Source organism: Mesoplodon mirus, assembly GCF_964341445.2.
Source record: "Mesoplodon mirus genome assembly, chromosome: 5".
Classification (NCBI taxonomy): domain Eukaryota; kingdom Metazoa; phylum Chordata; class Mammalia; order Artiodactyla; family Ziphiidae; genus Mesoplodon; species Mesoplodon mirus.
Window position 1 is genome coordinate 83567895 of NC_138980.1, and position 24364 is coordinate 83592258.

The following is a 24364-nucleotide window of genomic DNA, read 5'->3' on the forward strand; positions in this document are numbered from 1 at the left end:
TAAAATTATAAAACTTCTGGAAGAAAATCTTGTCAATTTGGGTTAGAAAAAGATTTCTTAGGATGCAAAAGGAAAATAAATTGATCATCTGGATTTTATCAAAATTACAAACTCCTGTTCTTCAAAAGACATTAAGAAAATGAAAAGGTAAGCCCATGGATGGAGAAAATATTTGTAATACATATGTCTCACATAAGTTTTGTTTCCAGAATGTCTAAAAAAACTCTTACACCTTAATAAGAATATAAGAAAAAAATCGGGCAAAAAATTGAATATATATTTAAAAAATGTATAGCACACAAAAAAGTATCACATGAAAGTAATGCTTAAAATCATAAGTCATTAAAGAAATGCAAATTAAAATAACAATGAAATACCACTTCACACCCAATGGCTAAAATGAAAAAAGACTGAAACATCAGGGGTTGGCAAGGATGTGGAACAACGGAATCTCTGTATGCGGCTGGTGTGAATGTAAAATAATACAACTACTTATAAAAAGATTTGATAGTTTCTTACAAAAGTAAACACATACCTAACTATAAAGATGCAGCAATTCTACCCCTAAGTATTTACCAAAAATAAATAAAAAATACATCCACTGAATAACTTGTAGATGAATACTCATAGCAGCTTTATTCATAATAGCTCCAGTCTGGAAAACAAACAAGCAAATAAACAAATTATGGTATGTTCATAGCATGAAACACTACTCATCATGAAAGATAAATGAACTGCAGATTGATCAACAACATGGATGAATCTTAGACATGCTGAGCAAAAGAACAGACACAAAAGGATATCTGTTGTCTAATTCCTACTTATATGAAGTCCTAGAGCAGATAAAACTAATCTGGGTGAAAAAAAAATCAGATCTGTGGTTTCCTGGGGCAGGGGCGGGGTGGGCTCATGGGGACTTCATGGAATGATGGAAATAGTCTATATCCTGATTGTGGTGCTGATTACAAAGACATATGTATTTGTTAAAACTCATCAAACTGTGTACTTGCAAGTTACACATCTTATTTTATGTAAATTATAGCTAAATAAAGTTGACTTATTTTTTTAAAGAACCTTCTTGCCTCAAAGTAACAAAACAGGCACTTTAAAAATTAAATAATGTCTCTTTTTCCATGTTTAGAGAAAACTCCTTTCTGCATAATTGTTTATATACAAATAGTCTTGTTGACTTTTAAATTGTAATGTCCAAGTACCAAGCATTAACAACAGTTATCATCTACTTACTGCCTAATGTAAGCTAGATTCTCTGCCATATACTTACAAATATTTCATCCTCACAACAATTCCTACAAGATAAGTCTTATTATCTTTATTTTTGGTTGAGAAACCTGAGTCTCAGAATACTTAATTCGTCCAAGAACTCCTTGTTAGTAAATAGTAGAGGTAATAGTTATCCAAGGACTGTCTATCTCCATCAACCAGTTATCCCAAAGCCATTTACCCTTAGGCACTAGGTAAATAGTCACTGCTAGTCATTTAATTGACCTGGCCACAATCTCCTTCAGTGAGTCACCAAGCCTAATTTTCCAATAATTAAAACAAAGAAAGAAAATGAAAGAGACTATTACTTACCTTTATTCTACTTCACGTGGCAAGAGTAATATAGTGTTTATAACAGGATAAACCTGAGGCTCAAGATCTAGTTTTGTCCATTTTTAACTGAGCGTGTTGCTTAATCTCTCTAAGCTTCTGTTTTCTATTCATAAAATGGAAGTATTAATAACCAGCTCACAGTGTTGTTGTGAGAATAAAATGAGGTAATACATTTAAGCACTTTACACTGTGCCAGAGGCATTGCAAATGACAAGAAATAGAAATGCTTATTGTTAATGAGAGGACCGGTAGTGTCCTTTAAAGAGAGTGATTAACTTGCTTATTTTTATTACTATTCATTTCCTTATTATTTCCTTCTTCTACTGAGAATCCATTTAGCAAGTTTGAAAAGGCCCTGTGTATTCAACTCATTTTTTGGGCATGAGAGATTCCTTCGTCACGGATCATTTTGAGGTTGTATACATTCATTTACAAGTTTCACTTAATATTCATTTAATATTTTCATTTAATCAATTCATTTAATGTTTTCAAATATGCCATTGTATCATAGGCTCTTGTATTAATTATTTGCAAAAACTTATATAGACTGTTGAGAATAAAGTATAAGAGATATGTCACTGGCAGAAAAGCCTGTCTTGTTCCCATAAGTAGCCCAGAATAGTGGTCAAACTGTTCAGTGCCATTATGTGACCTATAGGAGACAGAGTTCCCACACACTTTATGAGCTTCAATTTTTCTCTTTTTATCTGCCACTTTCTGGAAGGGATGGCTGTGATCCATGAAATAGCTGAAAAGTAGGAAAAGAAAATACATAGAAGCCAAAGAAACCCATGTTTACAACAATGTACTAACTATATAACTAATTGGACCTGCTTTAAAAGACTCTCATAGCTTTAAGAGCCATGATATAAAAGTCTTTGATTCTTTGCTTAAGGTGCTATATAATCAAGAAGAAGTGAGATGGTGAAATAAGCAATTTTCTAATAATAACAGAAAGTGAAAGAACAATGATTCTCAAAACTCATCTCGAGCAACGATTGGTAAACAGGTTTTCACCTCTAGAGCCCCATCAAGATCTTTCTTCACTCCGCCTCTACTCCAAACATCCATAACACCCTCAAATGTTCTGAGAACTACTGTGTTACAGGAGAGAGAGAAAATTATACAACTCCATATAATTTGCAATAGGTTGTTAGTAATCTGTGGTCTTAGTCCTCCTGGGCACTAAATGAAGGCAGGCACTTTGGGTTAAGTTCAAGCAGATTGAAGACAATCTGATGGTGGACTGCAATCATAGCATGTGACAAGTAGATGGGGACACCTTAGTTAAGCATAAATGTTCTCCTGACCTCTATCCCACCATCTCAGAGGATCGTATCCAGGTTGTATTCAATAACTTTTAGGGTTCTGAGACAGTGAAGCTGAATCCAGGAAGAGCTGAGAAGCAGCAAATAAGGCAGGACGTGGACTAAACGACACACTTCATTGTATCAATTAAAAACAGGAATGACCCTAGTACAACTCATGGCATGAAGAACAGTGGATTCTTTGTCACGGACAGTCAATCATGTCCAATCGAATCACTTGGACTTCATTTGTAGGCAGTTTTGTCAAAAATAAGGCTGACCCCTTATTTCTGTGGTCAATGTAACCAAATTACTTTGAACTCTGATTAACTGAATTTCAAAGACTCATTCTCCTATCATAACTTCACCCCTTCTCATCTTCCCATTTTGTTATAGTGACTAACAATATTTACTTAATCACAGATGAATATGCAGTAAAGACACTAGAAAAAAATACTTTTCCATTCCCTAGGGTTAAACCCCACTTTTCCATTCCCTAGGTGGCCCAAGGGGATAAGTAACCAAACAAGATATATTTAAAATTCATTATTTCTGGAATTCTTCTATCCGGTCTGTTTACAGGCTTTTTTTTTTCTTTTTTTCATTTCAGCCTTGACACAGAGACAAGTGTGTACCAACAGTCTACTTTTTATATTTGAGTGAGTACCTGGAAGTGGTATGTGGCAGAAGATAAGAACGAGGTGAAGGGAACACAAGCACATTGTTAACTTCAAAACTAACTTGCTCTTCTCCTCCATTTTACCCTAAGTAAGAAGATTTCTGGTTCAAAGACTTCTGGTTCACGCTGTACTCCTTTCTAAATTACCTTCAAAAATGTGCTTAGTGTCTTAATTCACCACTCAATTTATCTCCCTTGTGGTGGATATCATGCCTTTTTTCTCAATCATTTCTCACTTACACATCTCCAACTTCCCACTTTCTTTGTTGATTTTATTCTCTGTGATGTTTTCAAACTGCATGGCACCAAAGCACATATGAACATTAGTCTACCAATGAACAACATTTGTATGAGCTTCCTGAACCCCAAACTAAAGAATCTGTGCTCAACCCAGAGTCCTTCCACCAAGGCATTAGTGTTCTGGCTTTCTGCGTGACTCTACTTTCCATTTATATGAATTACCCCACATATATGAATACAGTTTACAAATATCACAACAGTCTTATAGCAACTTTCACTTTTGAAAAAAATTATTCATTTATTCTTGGCTGCATTGGGTCTTCGCTGCTGCGTGCGGGATTTCTCTAGTTGCAGTGAGTGGGGCTACTCTTTGTTGTGGTGTGTGGGCTTCTCATTGCGGTGACTTCTCTTGTTGCGGAGCACGGGCTCTAGGCACGCGGGCTTCAGTAGTTGTGGCACGTGGGCTCAGTAGTTGTGGCTTGCGGGCTCTAGCGTGCAGGCTCAGTGGTGGCGCATGGGCTTAGCTGCTTCACGGCATGTGGGATCTTCCTGGACTAGGGCTTGAACCCGTGTCCTCTGCATTGGCAGGCGGATTCTTAACCACTGAACCACCAGGGAAGTCCCAACAACTTTCACTTCTTAATCAATGTGACAGACACTGCAGTTTAAATTCTTGATATTGATATTCTAGAACCTTGAAAAAAAATAGCATCATTCCATCTCTTTTCCTCTTATGCTATATACTGTAGAATTGTCCACAAAAGAAAATCTCAGAGTCAAAGTGGAATCAGCTATGGATCTTACTAAAGCTAAAAGCAAAGGTATCTTGATGTAGCTGCAGTTACTATTGTCATTATTCATGATTATTTCAGTGTTGAGTAGAAGGAACTGTAGTTTCTCCAATTTTGTGAATAATAGCTTTGTCATTGAACAGAAGGCACAATGTGTGGCTAGACTGTCTCTCGCAGGGTTTGCAAACACTTTCAGTTGTCCCCAATGTGCTAGCCACATGTTTGTTTTCAGCTAGCTGAGTCGTAAGGCAGAGAAAGTTTAGAAAAAGGGGAAGAGAAAGAAAAGCAACTAAGCATCTCATTAGGAAGTATAACAAAGGGAAATGTGTTTCCCCCCTAAAGTAGTGTTGTGTGTTTAAAAGAAAATAAATAGTGCACATATTACTATTCTAGTTATTTTATTCTGACAAGAAAATTTTAAGTCTGTTGGAGCAAACTTGAAAAAAATGGTGAACTTCATTCAGCCATAAATTTTGATAATGAGTTAATCAATGGACATTCATTGAGTGCCCAGGTGGGCAAATCACCATTACGGTATATTATACTTCACAGTATAACTGTATTCAAGAAATATTTGTAAAACAAATGTACACTGAATTTCTGATGGGAAATATGTAAAAAGGGAAAATGGCAGTCTGCACACACTCACACATAAAATACATCCAAAGCTTTAAAGTCCAACTAAAGGAGTTATTCAATTAAATATTAATAATCATAATGAAACGTTATAGTGAATGAATTGAAAGTAACTGGAGTTACTTGGCTATTCACAAAAATCAGTGATTTTAAAACAGGGAAAATACTTTAGAAAGGATTTGAGTTAATCCTTGAATCCTACATAAAACTAAGAGCCAGGGAAAGTAAGTCAGCTGTCCAAAGATACACAGCTTTTTTATGTAAACACCAGGATTGGAAGCAAGAGTATTTTATCCAAGATCCAGGAAAAATTTTCTACCCTCCCATTAAGGGACACTCTGGTCTGCCGCTCTGACAGTCTGAACTCCATAGCAGAGGTCTTCCCTCAGCAATGTGTGGTCAAGCCCTAGCAGTTGTGGGCTTCTCTTTCCTGGCAAATGAGCTCTTCATGGGTGAATACAGAATATTTTTCTGATGAGAGATAATTACATTCTCTCCCTTCCTGATTCTCCTATAATTTGGCCCATCCATCCAAATTATATACACCTGCTTCTTCTTTTTACTCCTTCTCTTAGTGCGTTTGGGGAATTGAGTAGTTTAAGTTCTGCCGCAAGTCTATAACATGATAGCTAGAGATGTCTCTGAACTTCATACAGAGGGATTGCACTGCTGACTTGCCATCATCCATGGGATTTGCACTTGAATTTTTATCTTCAACATTTAAGTAAAAGATCTGGCAATCCATAGGCAAGCTTCCACCTGACACCCGTTTGTGATCAAGGATGGTGTGTGGACACAGCAGAGCAAATCTAACTTGACTCAGTAAAAGCCAAACCATCACCTTGGATTCAGAATCATGAGATCTGATTACGTGAGAGAACCAGCCAACCCTCACCTTAGTGTCAGTCAAGGTTCTTGAGTGGTAAACAACAGAAATTGACTCTGACCACATTAAGCCACAAAGGAATGCAGTGGAAAAATGGAAGGAAAAGCTGAAGAACCAGGTCTTCGAAGGTACTGGCCTAAGACACCTTAAGGGGAATCTGTGTAGCAACAACTCACAGAAACTTTCTTTACTAGCGGGAAGAGCGGGCTCCAACATTTCTGACCTTTGTGTACTTCTGCTCAAGATTTGAATTCTAGGGCTTCCCTGTTGGCGCAGTGGTTGAGAGTCCGCCTGCCGATGCAGGGGACGCGGGTTCGTGCCCCGGTCTGGGAAGATCCCACATGCCGCGGAGCGGCTGGGCCCGTGAGCCATGGCCGTTGAGCCTGCGTGTCCGGAGGCTGTGCTCCGCAACGGGAGAGGCCACAACAGTGAGAGGCCCACATACCGCAAAAAAAAAAAAAAAAAAAAAAAAAGATTTGAATTCTAGGGAGATGGTTTGATTAGCCATGCTTGAGTCTAATGACCACCGTTTGAAGTGGGGGAAGTCTCATGAATGTTCAGTCAGTCCCACCATGTCCCACCATGAAGTAGGGGAAGTTTCCAAAAGGAAAATACAGTTGTTCTGACCAGAAAACAAGTGAAATGTGTGTTGGGCAGTCAGATCAGCAGAGGTCCACAACACAACCCAAATGTGGTGGTTAATCATCAAGAGACAGAGACCAACAGTGATAGGTGAATATTGAAGTGTATCTAGACAATGGACCAATCAATGATGAGTCCAATTAAAAGGTTAATAAAACTGGTTCTGACTGTAGTTTTAAATCAAGCTGTTAAATATTTTTCTTTGAAATGCTTCCAGCACTGCCCAAACCCTGAGTGGCATGTGAACAACTCGTCCATTAAGCATCCCTTACCAGTCAGCATTACCTACCTCCTACCCACATCCTCCTACGCTTTCTCCTCTGGCCACTCCCATTCCCTTCTCTTTACCAAAATCTGAAACTCAAGGCTCTTTCTTCATCAACCTCTTTGTTTAGCTTGGAAGATCAATCGAACACCAAAGGATTCTTTACTGACTTTTCAACATTTAACAAATGGTTATTTAAGGTTTTTTTTAATCCAAAGTCAAACCTCCTTATTAAACATATAAAGAGAAAAAAATCAGATGAAATGCATATTTGAAACTGCCTTCTGAGTGCTAAGGCAGACTTGCTCTAGCTCCCTTTACTGAAACTTCCTGAGAGACACTGTGGAAATGAAAGATGGTTCTTCACTTCCACTTAAAGTACAATTCAGGCCGGCATTTTGAAAGAGACAGGTTTATTCATCACTTCAGCGTTAGCTGGCTTTGTTCCCTGTAAAATTTTACTTTTGGTTATTAAAATATTCACTGGAGGAAATAAATTTGTAACCCATTTCTCATATTACCTACACACTGAAAAACAAAATTTGATATCTTGGGGTTTATTTGCTGAAGGCGCTTCCCATAAAAGCGAGGCGTGTGCATTGGGAAATTTGGTTAACTCCTTATGGATAAGTTAGTCACAATCTTTCCTCCGCCCACCCCTCCCCCCTCCCCCCTCCCTCCTCCCCCCATCCCCGACTCTCGCCCCCAGCACCCTCCCCACCTCCCGACTTCCCGCCTCTGCAGGGCTGGTGACCTAATAGCATTTTTCTTCGTGCATATTTTGGCGTCGCCCCATGGCCTGGCTGGCTTTGCCTGTCTGAGTCTTTTGAAATTCCTGCATGTTCGCCCCAGATTAAGAGTGTGTCTCAGGATGTGTGTTCCGTTTTGTTCTTTCCCCTTAACGCTCCCTGTGCAACGTGTCTGGGGGGAGGAGGACAAGACGGGGAGGGGAGGGAGGGGCAGAGGCGAGGAGCTGTCCGCCTTGCACGTTTCCAATCACATTACGTGAACAAATAGCGGAGGGGCGGCCGGGCCAGAACGGCTTGTGTAACTTTGCAAATGTGCCAGAAAGTTTAAAATCTCTCCTCCTTCCTTCACTCCAGACACTGCCCGTTCGCCGGGGCCGCCACGCCGCTCCCCGTCGCCTTCCAGAAGGACTGAGAAAGAGGAGAGAGGCGAGTGCCACGTCCCAGCAGCCGCCTTTACTGGAGAGAGTCTGTAGCCCACCCTTGGCACTGCTTGGTGGGGACTGAGATAGACACGAGCCCAGTCCGCCTCCCTAGTTGAAGATTTCTCCCTCCCTCTCGTGATTTGAGCCCCGTCTTTTTTTTTTTTTTTTTTTTTTTCCCTCCGAGCTACGTCCTCCCAGAGCGGGGACAATCCAGCAAAGGGAGCGATGCTCTACGCCTGGACCGCACTCCTGCTCGGGCCGCTGCAGCTCTGCGCACTCGTGCGCTGCGCCCCGCCGGCCGCCGGCCACCAGCAGCCCCCTCGCGAGCAGCCAGCGGCTCCGGGCGCCTGGCGCCAGAAGATCCAATGGGAGAACAACGGGCAGGTGTTCAGCTTGCTGAGCCTGGGCTCGCAGTACCAGCCACAGCGCCGGCGGGACCCGGGCGCCACCGCCCCGGGCGCCGCCAACGCCACCGCCCCGCAGCTGCGCACGCCAATCTTGCTGCTCCGCAACAACCGCACGGTGGCGGCGCGGGCGCGGACGGCCGGCTCGTCCGGAGCCGCAGCTGGCCGCCCCAGGCCCGCCGCCCGCCACTGGTTCCAAGCTGGCTACTCGATGTCTGGGGCCCCGCGCACCGGTAACCAGACGGCGCCAGGAGAGCTCCCGGCGCTCAGTAACCTGCGGCCGCCCAACCGCGTGGACGTGGACGGCATGGTGGGCGACGACCCGTACAACCCCTACAAGTACACCGACGACAACCCCTATTACAACTACTACGACACATACGAAAGGCCCAGGCCTGGGAGCAGGTACCGGCCTGGATATGGCACCGGCTACTTCCAGTATGGTAAGCACCCCCAAGTCGCCGGAAACACCCGCGCACCCTTTCCCCAACTCTGTGGCTCCCCGACGTGGCTGCCTGGGCGCGGCAGGCCTCAGTCCATGCAGATCCCATCCCTCCCCCTGCTCCTGCAGAGGCAGCCCTGGAATCTGGTGCAAACCGCGCGCCTGGCCCCTCCTGCTTTCTTTCCGCATTGCTTTGCAGCCCTGGGCGTCCCCATTCTTCTGCTAGCCGCAGCCCTACAACCGCAATCCGGCTGGGTGAAGGGTGAGGAGTAAGGGACATGGAGGGACCCGGAGCCAGGGTGAGGGCCGCTGAGTTGTCTCACTGTTTTGCCTATCGCCTGGCTGACGTTTAGGTCTTCCGGACCTGGTGCCCGACCCCTACTACATCCAGGCGTCCACGTACGTGCAAAAGACGGCCATGTACAACCTGAGATGCGCTGCGGAGGAAAACTGCTTGGCCAGGTACCAGCTGTATCTCCTCGGCCCAGCTCCTCCGTCTTGGTTCCGGGGGTGCTGCTCAAGTGCCTGGTTCCGACCACTCTTGTTCCGTGCAGACAGGAGTTGGGAAGTGGAACGTGTTCTCCTGGGCATGCTGACCTGGATGGAGAGTTAAAATTTTGAAGATTTCTGTGGGTTCTGACTTTCAAACTGTGGCACAAGTCAGGGAGATGAAACAAACCCTTATCCTGGAGAGTGTGTGTGTGTGTGTGGGGGGGGGGGTGTCTCCTATTCTTTTTCCAAGATCCTTAAACTCTGGAGCCAACTGTTTCCAATAAGGTTTTATTAAACTACTATAACGTGGAGAAAATACTGTAATGGAAGAGCTTGTTAATACCCCTTTAAAAGATTGGGAACCACTTTGCCAGTACGGCACCCCTTATTGGGTGTCATAGTTTTCTTCTTTTATCTGAAGCCACAATTAACTTAGTTATTTTGGTATTACTTCAGCCAGAATAAGAACATGAGCAAGAGCTTTGTTTTTGCATTAGTCCTAAAATAAAATCTTAGCAATTTGGGGAATGGAATTCCCTGAGTTTGCTGCTGGGGAACCAGCAGAGGGAGCAAAAGATGATTTGATAAGACACATAAAAATTTTTTTAATGTAAAATAAGGTCATCAATAGTATTTAAATGTATATATTCACACAAAATAAATAAGAAAAACTTTATTTTGTAAATTTCTTCCACTTCCTTTATAACTGTCCAGCTAAAAGAAGAAATCCAAGCTCATCATCTTCATTCTAGAGTCTTGCACCACACACCATTGCATTCCCTATAATATTATTACAGTAATGCCATTGTTTTAAAGATAGTTACTAAATTGTTTATCTAATCTGGGAATACTCTTTTATTAGAGTTACTTCCCCACTTTACATCTTAGTTAACTGTTTAAGAAAAAAATGTATGCAAAATGCCCTGGTCTCTTGGAACTGATAGCCTAGTTGGGGGAAGAGGGTAGTGACCATTATAAAATGGAAAGGTTTTGCTTGTAGTTTTGTCTTTAGTTAATATTCTGTGAAAATAATAATGTTTCTTTTTTCAAAATCACAGCTCAGCATACAGGGCAGATGTCAGAGATTATGATCACAGGGTGCTGCTAAGATTTCCCCAAAGAGTGAAAAACCAAGGGACATCAGATTTCTTACCAAGCCGACCGAGATATTCCTGGGAATGGCACAGTTGTCACCAGTAAGTGGATGGGCCTCTACTTTTGAGTTGCTTTTTCATTTTACAGGTGATTCTTGATATGACAAATTCTTACACAAAGGGAGAAAATTGCTGTTATTTACATTTAGAATTTCTCTCTGTGTAACTTCACATAATCAAGGAAATTTATCTTTAAAATAATACATCAACTACTATATCCTGTTATCTTTTAAACTGGAAACTCTAAGCCCAGCTTATTAAAACTGTTGATAGGACACAGCAATTAGCTTCACTAGAGTTTTATCCCAATATACTACAGGTAAGAGTTCTAAAAAAGCCTATTACAGTCAAGATCATCTACAGTTAGTTAGCATTTCATAGCATTTAATAAAGATCACACATTATGAAAAGGATTCAGATACCGTTCTCAAAGAAAGATGTAGATGATTTACTCCATGAACTGAGAAGGGCCTACCTCAATCTTTTAAAAGGCCTGTATCAAACCCAAGGTAGTTGCTTGTTTTATCCTAAATTTAAATATTTTCACATGAGGTAATTCCATAGTTTGACTTGGTAACTTGCCTAGGTGTTTATTGCCCGGAAATCCTGTTTTGTGCCCTTAAACTTGCTATAGTTCAAGCCATTTCTTCTTGTTCTTTCCTTATGTGAGAAGATGAACAGCTCAGCACCTTCACTTTAATGAAAGGAGGAAAATAGATGTGAGCACCTAATTTGCTGACAAAATAGAATTATTTCTAAATAAAAGTTTATACTAGTTAAATAATAATGGTGGATAAAACATGCCTTTATTTCTCCTTTGCATTTTAGTAAGGATTTTAAATGTGTGAGAACACAATGTTTTAAAATTTCACAGAAACCTCCCAAGAGACAAGTGCTCTTCTTTTTTGGAATGAAGCATCGGTAGTGGCAGCCAAAGGAGATGTACTAGAGAACATATGGCAAGTTTCACTTAAACAAAGATAATTTACTATCTATCTCTATTTAATATTCAAAGATAAAACAGGGTGAAATAGAAAAGCAAAATACTCAAAGTAGGTCCTTTTTTCCTAGTAGCAAAGTTAAAGCCTTATAATTTTGATAGATTTTTGTCCTGGAAAAAAAATCTAGCATGAATCTACCTTTAAGAAGATCAACTTGATCTCAATTTTGATGTGAAAACAAGTGTGGGAAGCAGTGGGGATGTCATCTAGAATCCTCATTGCTTTCTCTGTATGTCACTGACCACTGTCTCTGTGTTGTGTGGGACATTAGACATTACCACAGCATGGATGAATTCAGCCACTATGACCTGCTTGATGCCAGCACCCAGAGAAGAGTGGCTGAAGGCCACAAAGCAAGTTTCTGTCTTGAGGACACGTCCTGTGACTACGGCTACCATAGGCGATTTGCATGTACTGCACACACACAGGTAGGGTGGCAACCTGGAATCAAGAACCCACAGGCTTCAGAGAGAAAACAGTCTTCTATTTTCTTTCCTGCAGGCTGTCTTTTTAAAAAACTATTTTATTTAGGGCGTCATCTAGTCCATATGGTAAATTACTGGGAAAAGGAAAGTGATGGCTTGATGATCCAAATTACTTTTAAAGTATTTCATCATCACAGAAAGTCAATGTGCCTACCTGTTATGTTCTACAGTGAAAAGCAGTAGTTTATTATCTGAAAAAATCCTAATGGTTTCCAGTTTCTGCACTCATTCTGTATTCTTTAACTTGATTGGTAAGCAATTGTAGAAAAGATATCTCTGTTTTGTCACCTGCAAAACTATTCCTCCCTCTACCTATTAAACTAAAACTAGAATGGTGATTGGGATTAGCAAAAGGCCAGAAAATAAGTTTCTTAAAAAGTACTTTAAAAATGTCTCTTTTAATCATATGAAGAAGAGCAGAAGGACACAGTTTCTTTCTCCATGCATATATATTTAAATCTACGGTATAATTGATGTCAGATGTCCTTTGGATGGATTTTTAAAAAGAGTGCTGTCCTAAGCAGTTTGTATGTCTTATAATGGGAAAATGTGTGTCATTTAAAAGCTGTGCCAGTATTTCCATAAGAAACCCTAATTTGTAAAAGAACATTATAATTTTACTCCAGTGGAAATCTTGGCAGGGAGTAGTGAATGTACATAACTCAGGACACAAAAGGATCAGCAGCTTGCATCTTGGGAAGCAAATTCCAGGGCTGTGGCAGGAAGCTTTCTGGTGACCTAAATGTTACCCTTGCTTCTTTCTCTCAGCTTAGAACATCATAGCAATTGGAGGGGTAAGGGTTCAATTCCTCTCGCCCTGGGGCAGCACTTACTCTTTAAGCAAAAGAGATGTAACCTACCCACACATTACACATATATGTATATAGAGGTCGCCTTTTCACTCAGTGATCTCTAAGTCCCACAGCACCCACCTGTGCAGTGGACCTGGAGTTTATTCTCTTCCTTTAGAAAAAGAGGCACTCTGGACAGCTCACTGCTGAAATATTTGAATCTAAGACTATAGGTATTTATAGCATGTGAGTCCCCCAGTTCCGTGGGGGGTCACCCTACTTCTTTTTATGTGGTACCTTTTTTTTTTTAACATCTTTATTGGAGTATAATTGCTTTACAGTGGTGTGTTAGTTTCTGTTTATAATGAAGTGAATCAGCTAGGTAGCTTTCTTGTTAATTATCCTCCATTTGTGTCCTGTTTAACCATTATTCACTAGGTCTTACACTACAAATGACCAATGTATTTGTGTTTTTCAGTAGACTGGTGATTCTTGAACATGGGCTTCATTTAAAGGGAAAAAAAAATTCTCACAAAGTCCCAGTATTGATTTAGATTAGTTGTATTATAAAGTTTTTAAATGTATCCAAAAGTAATACTAGATGTGACTTCTTTATATTTATACTTTCATATAAGTTCTTAGATAACAAATTTACATATTAAATATATACAAAACTAGAAAGTTACATTAACCTCATTAATTTATGTAACAAACAGTTATGTTTTGCTAAAACCAAATAGTTAATCTATACAGCCTTGGCTAAGGTTCTACATTTTAAAAAAAGTTTTTAAAGTTTGAATACAGGAAATGCCTGTTTGCTTACTGCCCTGAAAAACTCCTTTTTTGTTTGCCAGTTCAAATAATCAAAGCTTATACTTAAATTCTGCCACTTGAGTAAGGTAGAGTGGCAATTTCAGCATTCTTTAAAGCTCTTTTGTTCACTTAAAGGTAAGATAAGCATTGTAGCATTATTTAAACCAGTCTTAAATGGGTACCTAATCCAGTGAATCCCTTCCAGTGCCATGAAGGTGGTAGTATTAGTAGTAGCAGCAGCAGCAACAATAATAGCTAGCACTTACTGAATATATATTATGTGCCAGAATCAGAATTATGTGCTGGAAATCAGAAACAGAAAATTCTTCATAATATATTTACTACTCAACATAAGGTTAACGAATGATCACAAGTTGGTATGGACCAAAGTGGGAAAATGGTTCTAACTGCTGTGGCACAGGTACTTTTTGAGTTTGGCCCATCTGTACTAATGTGTGCTTTATGAGAGCACAGTTCTCCCCCATTCTTCCCAAATCAAACCACAGGCAAACCAGCACTGGTAGAACACGCTTTAGATGATTCTGCCATCTCTCTGGTGACCAAGGTGATCTTAAGCACCAAACAATTTTGGGTGCTGAAATTAAATCGTGGTATCGAGTTTAAATGATTCTAGCCTATACTTTTTAATTGATTTTGATTAGCATTAGACTGCAAATACAACAGTTAAAACGTCTGATGAAGAACCAGTGGAATCAAGAATATACCTATGGACCCCAATTTGAGCAAATTTCACCAGGCTATAACTTTCTGGAGAGCAAGGACCATATCTTAGTGGTGTTTTTCTCTTCTCAGCCTGTAGAAGGCACTCATTTACTTATTGAAGTGAGTATCTTTGCAAGTAGAGTTGATGTGGCAATCATCCCTTTAATACAACAAAATATTCAGCGATGATGTGAAAAAGAACATAGTGTGGTGGTTACAATCAGGGACCCTGGACCTCAAATGCCTAAACTCAAAACCAGCTCAGCCATTAACTAGCTGTATATTCTTGGGTGAGCTATTTGACCTTATAATGCCTCAGTTTCTTTATTTGTAAAATGGGTTAATACTACCTCCTGCCTCGTGTAGTTGTGAGAATTAAATTTATATATTTAACATGTTTAATTGATCCTGGCATATAATACATACTTCATAAGTGTTAACTATTCAAAAATGCAATATAGACTGTCCTTGGGCAGCTTACAATCTCTAGTTAGATATATTCTTATATAGTATGATTTTAATACAGAGGAGAGAAGGATAAATACCATAAAATCTATACACAGAGTATCTTGGGTATTCAGCGTATAGGAAGGTAATTTCCAAGAAGAGAAATTGGAGAGAGTTCCACTGATAACAAGACATTTGAGTCAAGTTGATTATTACATGGCCTTTATTCCTGAACTGGTAATATTCAAGAATTTTGGTAGAGGCCTATTTTGTCACTTAAGATTGTATTTATCACTAGTGATTTATGACAATTTTAAGAAGCGAGATGTACTACTACTTATATTAGTCCTGTATTTTTTTTAGCTGGAGGTGCTATAAGGCTGAGTAATATATACTTCTCAAAGGAGATGCAATATAAGTATAGTTTTATGTCAAACTCTTGTAAGTACTAACTTAAAATTTAATTTGCAAATAATAAGCATATTCTTTAGCACATTCTAGCCATATACCATCTTTTTAATTTTTGAATTTTATTTGTTTCAGGGGCTGAGTCCTGGCTGCTATGATACCTATAATGCAGACATAGACTGCCAGTGGATTGATATTACAGATGTAAAACCTGGAAACTATATTCTAAAGGTAGAGACCTTTGAATATGTACCCATAATTTACTGCAGTTGCAACTCATGGGCCTCTTCTCTGGATTCCAATGTTAAATAATCATGGTCCTTCAAGCAATTATACATCTTCCAGAAGTACTTCTAAACCAACCTAGATATATTTTTAAAATTCTTATTTGAAAAAACTTTAGGGAAAAATATACAGCCTCCTTCAATAACTTCTCCAGAGTTGAACCACGTGCCTAACTTACACCCCCTCCCTGCTTGATTTAGTTGGAGCACATTGCCTCTGTTCTAGCCCTGTGAAAATAAGAAGAAATTAACCAGTAAACACTGTTGATAAAATATGAAACACAGATGATGTTTGTGTTGCCTAGGTCAGTGTGAACCCCAGCTACCTGGTGCCTGAGTCAGACTATACCAACAATGTCGTCCGCTGTGAAATTCGCTACACAGGACACCATGCATATGCCTCGGGCTGCACAATTTCACCGTGAGTCCTATTTGCCTAGCTAAGTAATTCTCCTGACAATGAGTTTTAGTTCATTGATAGGCATTATACACATTTGTTTTAACTACTACTGCAGCTTCCTTGTAAAGTAGACCAAAGGTAGAAAACGGTAGAGTCTGTACTATAACATAATTAGAACTGATCTTTTTTTGATAATGCTAGAGAATGGAGGAGGGGATGTACTCAGGTTTTTATCACCCTGAAACTTAGCTTTTAAGACAAGACACAGAACACATTGTTTACCCTCAAAGCCTGTGGCAGCTGAGTCTGTAAAATATGCAATATGCAGTGTGGATAACCTTGTGGGAACCCAGAGAGTTGGGTTTCCTGCCTCTTCCCCATAGTCCATGAAGGAGCCCTGAAGAAATTCCTAGAGTTCTTCAAAGTACACTTTAAAAGTGATTGTCTTAAAGTATGCAGCTGAAGAGGTCAGACCACCTGTTCTGTAGAAATCAAGATTTCACATATTTGAGTTCTACAAACACAAGTAATAGGGAAATACCCTGCAAAAGGAGGCTTGTATGGAGGTGCCTTCATAATTTTCCTAGTCCTGAAACCCTTCTTTGAATGAAATCTTAGAGGGAATCCCAGCACGTAAGTATTACAGGCGTGGTGCTTTGATGAGAGTAACTAAAGGGTAGTTTTGCGGTCTTGTCTCTCTGTCCCACCTTGACCCCTTAAGCACTGCCTGCTCTAGGGATGCTGGGTTATAGATTCTAACTACATATGCCACCTGTGAGTGATACCTTCCCAACACAAGAACACCATGAGAGTGATACTGAACACATGTCAGCTTTGCTGTGATGTGAGAGGCATCAGTCAGTGCCTATGGATCATGCCAAAAGGTGTCTATCAGAGCTACACTAGAAACTTAAAATTTATAGAAATTTCTCCCTGCTACATAAACCAGGACAGTGGTTGCTGCAGATGAACCTGTAGTTTGTGGGCTTCCCAAAGTACAGATAAACCTATCTGGTTGTGCATATTTTGCCCACTACTGGGGATCCTAGCCAGGAGGAAGGTGGAGCTTAAAGTGGATTGGGCTACATTCACCTTGGAGGGGAGCCTTTTCCTTATTTCCATAGAGGAGCAAAGCCGGTGCTTTTTAAGTGTCATCATAGCATTAGAGACAGATGTAGTCTATGACAGCAAAGGTGTAGCACTGAAAGAAGATTATCAAATATATTCTTCTGAACATGCCCAAAATACAGAAAACCTGGCTGTTTATGGCCCATATTGTGTGGAGCTGATCACTGTATAACTGAAAATCCCCAGAAGAGGAGTACCTTAAAGTAAAATAATTCAAAATAAGTGGATTAATTTCTCTTAATTTTTATAGTTCCTTAATTTATTCACTTATTATGTATTCATTGGCAATTTCATTTTTGAAACAATAAGAAAATGCCATGGTGGGGGGTAAAATAAAATGCAGTCAAAACAGGATGACCTCTGCTACAATAAGCTAAGTGACTCTCAGGTACAACTGCTGCCCTCCCATGAGGAAAAGGTCTGGTGAGGTGATTCTGTTGTTGTATAGAAGGTGTCTTGCTTGTCATCACTAGAATCCATTGAATTGAGTATTGCTAGATATTTAGAACAAATAAAAATTGTTATTTTGTTCCAGCATAGTTTCTTTCTCTTTTTTTAGCCACTTGTCACTGACTATAAATTGCAAGAGTGGTTGATGTAAAATTTTAATGAGCAATATTGATCAGATGAAAATATGAAAAAATGAAAGGACCCATAGGTAGTGATTTGTAATAAAATAACGAGCTCATACTTCTCTACGAGTGGAAAATAATGGGAGAAGTACAGAAACCTTGACTTGCGAAAGAAACCCTCACCTTTAGAATGATGCTCACCTCTTATATTTTGACTTTCACTTTCGCCTCCCTTGGTAGGGATCAGAGTTCAGAGGAAGGCGAAATTTTCTCTGGCTGAGATTCAGGAGTGGCTTTAGGACAGCATTTGAATTGGGCCTTGAGGGCTGAGGAGGACTGCACTGGAGAGAGTTAAGGAAGGGCATGCTGGGAGGAGTCAACATCACCTGCAACTGCATGGCAAGAAGAAATTGCAGGGCATGTTTGGAAAAGCAAGTCTTCTAGTCTGGCTAAGGCATAAGTTTCATGGGCAAAAAGAATGGAAAATTTGGGACCAGATCAAAGCGAGCACTGAAGAGCAAGCTAAAAAGTTTGAACTTCATCCTGGTGGCCACGGGGAGTCTTTGAAGTTTCTTGAGCAAGGTGTGTATCTTGCCTAAAGCCATGTGGTCAATCCGTGGCTCTGTAAGCAAGTGTGTGTGTGATTCCCTTGGTAACGTTATTGTACTTTTTTTTAATCTCTTAAAGACACATCATCTCTTAGTTCACCGATTGTTTTTCATGCTAATCAAATATTTGAGAGCATTCTATTGGTGTGTAAAAACCACCCAGTAAGAAAGTGTGTGCCTTTGATGTGTCCTATCTCCCTCATTTTCCTCACTGTAAACCCAACGTATGAACCAGGTGGCTCTGTGGCCCAGTTCAATTCTAAGATACCATGATTAAGTTCTTTTTTCATAGAAATGACTATTTGGAAACTGATGGTTTATGATTTGGACTAAGTGATTCTTATTTCATTTATGTGGGGATCTATGATCACAATATAAATACAGTATTAGATTTATTGGCTTTGACCCAGTCTTGGCCTGTTCATGTAACATTCTACATCCAGAACCATGCTGGGAAAGGACTAATGCAGGACAGTGCAGAGGTCATGAACCTGCTTCTTAGTGGACATGCCACACTTGCTGCATGGAGTGAACTCAGCTGGCCAGGGATGCTGTTCCTATAAATCCTGCTTTAGCCTTGATTGTTTCAGAGGATGTTTCTTTTAACTCTAAACATCAAGTTTGTAGGTATCAGGCATACACTTTCTGCTACTGACATAGTCACTTTCTTCAAATTAGTATTAAAATAATGTATTAATGGATAATTTCAGAAGGTGACTATCGCTTTGGTGGAGAGAAATTGCTATCTATCTATCTGTATACACACCCACACACACATATTTTAAAAAGGTGACTTTAAACTTGTCTACTATACTCATTCAGAGTATTATCAGGTTAATAACTTGTCTTATTTTGTTTTCTTAATCTAGGTATTAGAAAGCAAGCCAAAACTTCCAATGGATAAATCAGTACCTGGTGTTCTGAAGTGGGGAAAAATAGATTAACTTCAGTAGGATTCATGTATTTTGAAACAGAGAACAGACAACAACAAAGGAATTCTTGTTTGGACTGTTTTGTAACAAAGCACATAACTGGATTTTGAACATTTAAATCAGCATTATTTGGGAAATTTTTAATATTATCATTCACATTACCTTGTGAATTAACGCAGTGTTTCAAGTCTGTAATTGCACACTTGGCTCTTTCAAAGAAATCCAAACTTCTTATGCTCCTTCTGAAATTATAGTGCAAAACGAAAAAAAAAAAATTTCAATGAATGAGTCAAAATTATTTTAAACTGAGAATTTTCTAAAGTTCTGAAACTTTAGTGAACCATAATAATAACTGGCTTATATATGTCCTAGCATAGATTACTTTAGAAATGAGGCTCCTACTGGTTAAATAGATATGGACACATTTGGTGCTGAGGAAGGAACAAACACGTTACCATTGGTGTCAAGAAATATTACTATATAGCAGAGAAATGGCAATATATGTATTCAGATAGTTACACCCTATATAAAATTTATGTTTACATTTTAAAATTAGTAGATAAACTCCTTTCTTTCTGTCAAGTGTAAAATTTCATTCTGACTTAAGTCAGCTTTTGTTTTGGAATGAATTAAGCAATTGAGCTGCCCAACTCCTGTCTGACCTTTGTTGATGCTCCCCTCTAGTCTTTAGTTTTCCTATGGGCAGAGACCTTTTAATTGGCATTCTTAAAATTACTGTTCTGGGGACTGTTATACATAGGACAACTGTGTCAATGGGAAGTTATTCTGATGATAGATGTAATACATCCAGAGATAGTATGCATTTAAGTATATTAAACTATTAGCCAAAAAATTTTCCTTGCTTACATGAAAATCATTCAAACAAGTCCCCCAAACCACAACTGTCTCTAAAATACTTAGAAATATTAATGAAAAACACCTTAGGATTTTCAACTTTTCTACATTTTTTAAATGATCAGCTTTAAAAAAAATAAGACTGAAAAATTTTAAATTGTCCAGAATAAATGACAATGTATATGGATACAAGAACATTATCCTAGGTCATCCAGGAATCAGTCATACATGTTTTTTTGTGTGTGTCTGAAATATAATACAAATTAGCAAAGTGCATAGCATTATATACTTGAGATGTTGGTGAATAAGGAAAAAAAAACAACTTTCTGCAAAACCAAGGACTGTGTTGCATGAGACAGCTATGATTTTATTTTAAACTGTGAAACCATGTGCCACAACAGAATTTGGAGAATTTCTATTTTTCCGAGATTCAAAAGGTACAGAAAGAAATCAAATTACACTTTTAAGTTAGTGGTGCTTAAGCAGAAGTTTTCCTCCTTTAACCAGTATTAAAATCTCAAGCAAGGTATTTCCAGTGCCAGGACACATTAGGTAGAATTTAAAAGTGAGTTGGCATCCCTGTATTATATGTCATAGAGCTGTAATATCAACACCAGCTACAAATAACCGTTCTGCACTCAACGAGTGCCTAGCAAGGCAAGAGGGGCTAGAGATGGACAGTAATCAGGGGCAGATGGAGTGGGCCACATGACCCTCATCTACCAGGGCACACACTTACCAAGAGACAATACAGACAGCTTGATAGAGACCCAGAACTTCCACTGAGCTAGTATCTGAGCTATGGAATAGCTTCTTTGATGTACCTCTTTGCCTTAAATTGCTTTTAGTTTTAAGATTGTAGAGTGATCCTTTTAAATTGTAATCTTTTCTAATAGAGATATTTTAATATACTTGCTTTTTTAAAAACAAAAACTACTGTCAGTATTAATACTGAGCCAGACTGGCATCTACAGATTTAAGACCTATCATTTCATTAAGATTCTTACCCCATACTAAAAACTAGCTAATATCATGGCCTTTGGATACATATGAGAAGATGTATTTACTATCATTCCATGGGCCTTCCATCTGTCTATACATCCATCATCATTTAAAGGCCTAATACACACTAGGCACTCACATGCTAGGCATTGGGATATGAAGATGATTGTCCCTAACCTCAATAAGTATTTGAAATGTCATTATTACCCATGAGGTTCAGCTTATTTCATTTTTAACATCGTAAGTACATGTCTAAAAAAAATTGTTTTAAGCACTATTGTTTTTCATGACCATAGTTTATTTTTTAAAAAGTTAAAAATGAATAGATATATGCATGTATGTGTTACTAATAGTTAAAACTATGTTTCCAACCCCTGAAGTGTCTGCCTTTTAAATATAACACATACTATTTCGTTGATTTTAGAAAAAAAAGTTTCGATTAAGAGGCTAAAGATTCTCGCTTATTCCTTATATAGATATTCCTCCCCACCCCTAAACACTCCCACATAACTCACAGGTATTGATTTAACACTCAATATTTTTGAACCTCAAGGAATCTCTTCTCTAAATAACCACCAAGGCTCACAGATAATGATTAGCTGGTAAAATTTATCCATTAACAAAATAAAAAATATAATCCAGTCTTACCAAACTCTAAATAAAAAATCTTTTAAATAGGAAGTAGAAATGAGTACTGAAAAGAGACTGGTTTTTAAACTAATAAGAACTGTGAAAAAGTCGGCTAAATGGGAAAATAACTTAGTGAGTCTTCCACATGCCATATTAGTGGCCTCATAATTATTCAGACCACAGTCTATATTAAAGATGTCTTGACCTTTGAGGCTAGGATTCAGTCTCACAACAGTACCATAACCTACAAACACATAACTTGCCTATTTCCAGGAAATCTTTATATTTTTACATAATGACTTTATTCACAATTGCTATCATCTAATTATTCACTAGGCATTATTTTTAATAATGAACAATTTTTTTTCCTCCTTGACCTCAAAGGAGATAATCACACTCATAAATGTTCCCAATACTTAGATTGTAGAGGAAATTCAGTTCACTAAAATTATCATGGTACTAAGAATTTATCTTTACCAAATTTGTTAAAATATTGAATTTCTGGTCAGAAGATATTTTGTTTTAATAATAGCTTGTTTTGATAGTTAACTATAACTGATAAGTAAAAATTACCCTTTTCTATATTTTTTATGTTTAGAATTCATATTCGAAATCAATATATTCAATCAATAGCCATATTTCATTCCCAGCTACCAAAAGTCCTGGGCCACTTTTGAACACTTTAAGCATTTCATTTATCCTTCTAGCCAAAATGGTGCTGAATTATTTCAACTTGAATGTAAAATGTGTTGTCTTAGCTCACAGGATATAAACATTTAATATATAACTGCTTGCTATGAACTGAGTAACATGTGATTTGGTATTGTAATGTTTTTAATGGTTTTAGTTTCTCCCAAATTTTTCAGGAATTCTAGTTGTAAAACATTTTTAACTTTTTTGAAGAGCTCTTATTTTAAATGCCCAGACACTGGCTTTATATTCTTCTTTACACTCTCACATTCTATTATATGCCTACACTATGATTGCAAGATTATGTAAAAATGCCTTGAATAAATGATTTCAAGTGTCTAGAGTGGTCATTTATTGTTACATATAAATAAATGATATGAATTTCACTTTAGATTAAGATCTTAAAGCCATGTGTATGGTTGGTGGTTTTGCTTAATTGCCTTTTGTATTAACAAATTGTTTAACAAGCTCACATGACTTGAAACTTGTCTGTGATCGATAAAAATCTAGCTGATGTTTTAAAAAGAAACTATCATACATGAACAGATTCTAACATTTGTCATCATTACCAACCACTTCCAAGGATGCAGGGCAAGCATTGTAAGAATAACCGCTCTCTGTTTTGATTAGCATTTCTTAGAAATATACAAGAGCATATATACACCCAGGGGACACATCCAGCTCGAGATACAAATTATTTATATGAAGAAAAATATTGCTTTCATAGTAATCCTTATTTAAACGTGTACCAGATTAGCCTGGAAGCTGGTAACCTGAGAGGACAAACAGGCCCCAAACTGTGGGCAAGTGTTTTGGGAGGACAATTTGAAAAATTAACCCACAAATAATTCACCTTTAAGGAGCTCTTGCAGGCAAAGTAGACGTAGGCTTGTGTCTGGCGATTTTCAGATTTGACATTAGCAGGACATTAGTGACACTGGAAACCACCAATTTCCTGCTTTCCTTGCCTGCTCAAGGCAAAATATGTTATTAGTGTAAAAGATGTTTACCTTTGTCTCATCAGTGTTGACTGTTTCAGGCACTGTTCATTATTATTAGCTCACTAACCAAAGATAGGGGAAGGCAGGTTTTTCCTTCTATCAGAAACTTTGACTGCCTTAAGTTACTCATTTATTAATATTTCTAATCCTTGCCACATATTAGTAGGGAATTAACACACAGGTTGAATAAATCACTTAAAGCATGTATTAAGGAATTCTAGTTTCACAAATACTCTACTCAAAAAGAACCCCACAGTAAAATAACTATGGGAAATGTTATCTTTATGGTGGCAATTCACAATACATATTACCATGTTAAAGATTCTGAGAAGCCCTGCAGGAAAGAAACCAGTTTGTTAGCCAGTGTTTCTCAAATTTATTTTGCCACAAAAGTCTTTTTTTTTTTTTAAATAGCACTTGTTATCCTGTTAAACTTTTTTTTCTTCTTGGAAAACTCTGGAATATGACATATTAAGTAATTATCAATTCATAAAAATAAGATCATTTACAAATTAAAGTATGATAGTGGTAGCATTTGCACAGTAGGACACAGGAATACCTGAAACCTACCAATTTACTGCCTGCCGTGCTTCCAAAAAACTGCATGGTTAAATAGGGTCCTTTCAAAGGAAACGATTATTTCAGCTTCTAAATCATGTTCTCTTTCAGAAGAAAACAGAGATCTTTCTTATTTGTTAGGTAACTTGAAAGCTTTATATACCCCTAATTAAAATCTCTCCTCTCCTACATATTAGTTGTTTATAACATTCAGGATGAACCAGTCATTTTCTTCATGGTTCATTCATTTTGTATAATTGAAATTATTATGTTATACATAATAGCATAGCTTAAGTAAATTTCAATTAAATCT

General features: G+C 38.4%; 1 protein-coding gene across 2 annotated transcripts; it reads left to right on the top strand.

The window, feature by feature from the left end:
• Positions 1-8058: 8058 nt before the first annotated feature.
• LOX (lysyl oxidase) lies at positions 8059-22831 on the top strand (the record flags this gene model as incomplete). 2 transcript variants are annotated; one of them, XM_082623465.1, is made up of 7 exons in its annotated part: positions 8060-9078; positions 9431-9539; positions 10628-10765; positions 11996-12152; positions 15527-15622; positions 15981-16096; positions 19253-22831. In XM_082623465.1, the coding sequence occupies exons 1-7, from the start codon at positions 8457-8459 to the stop codon at positions 19257-19259; spliced, it is 1245 nt and encodes a 414-aa protein (XP_082479591.1). In that variant the 5' UTR covers positions 8060-8456. The 2 variants fall into 2 exon arrangements, with proteins under 2 accessions (XP_082479592.1, XP_082479591.1); XM_082623466.1 differs by lacking the exon at positions 19253-22831 and having other exon boundaries at positions 8059-9078; positions 15981-16100.
• Between the last annotated feature and the right edge of the window lie 1533 nt (positions 22832-24364).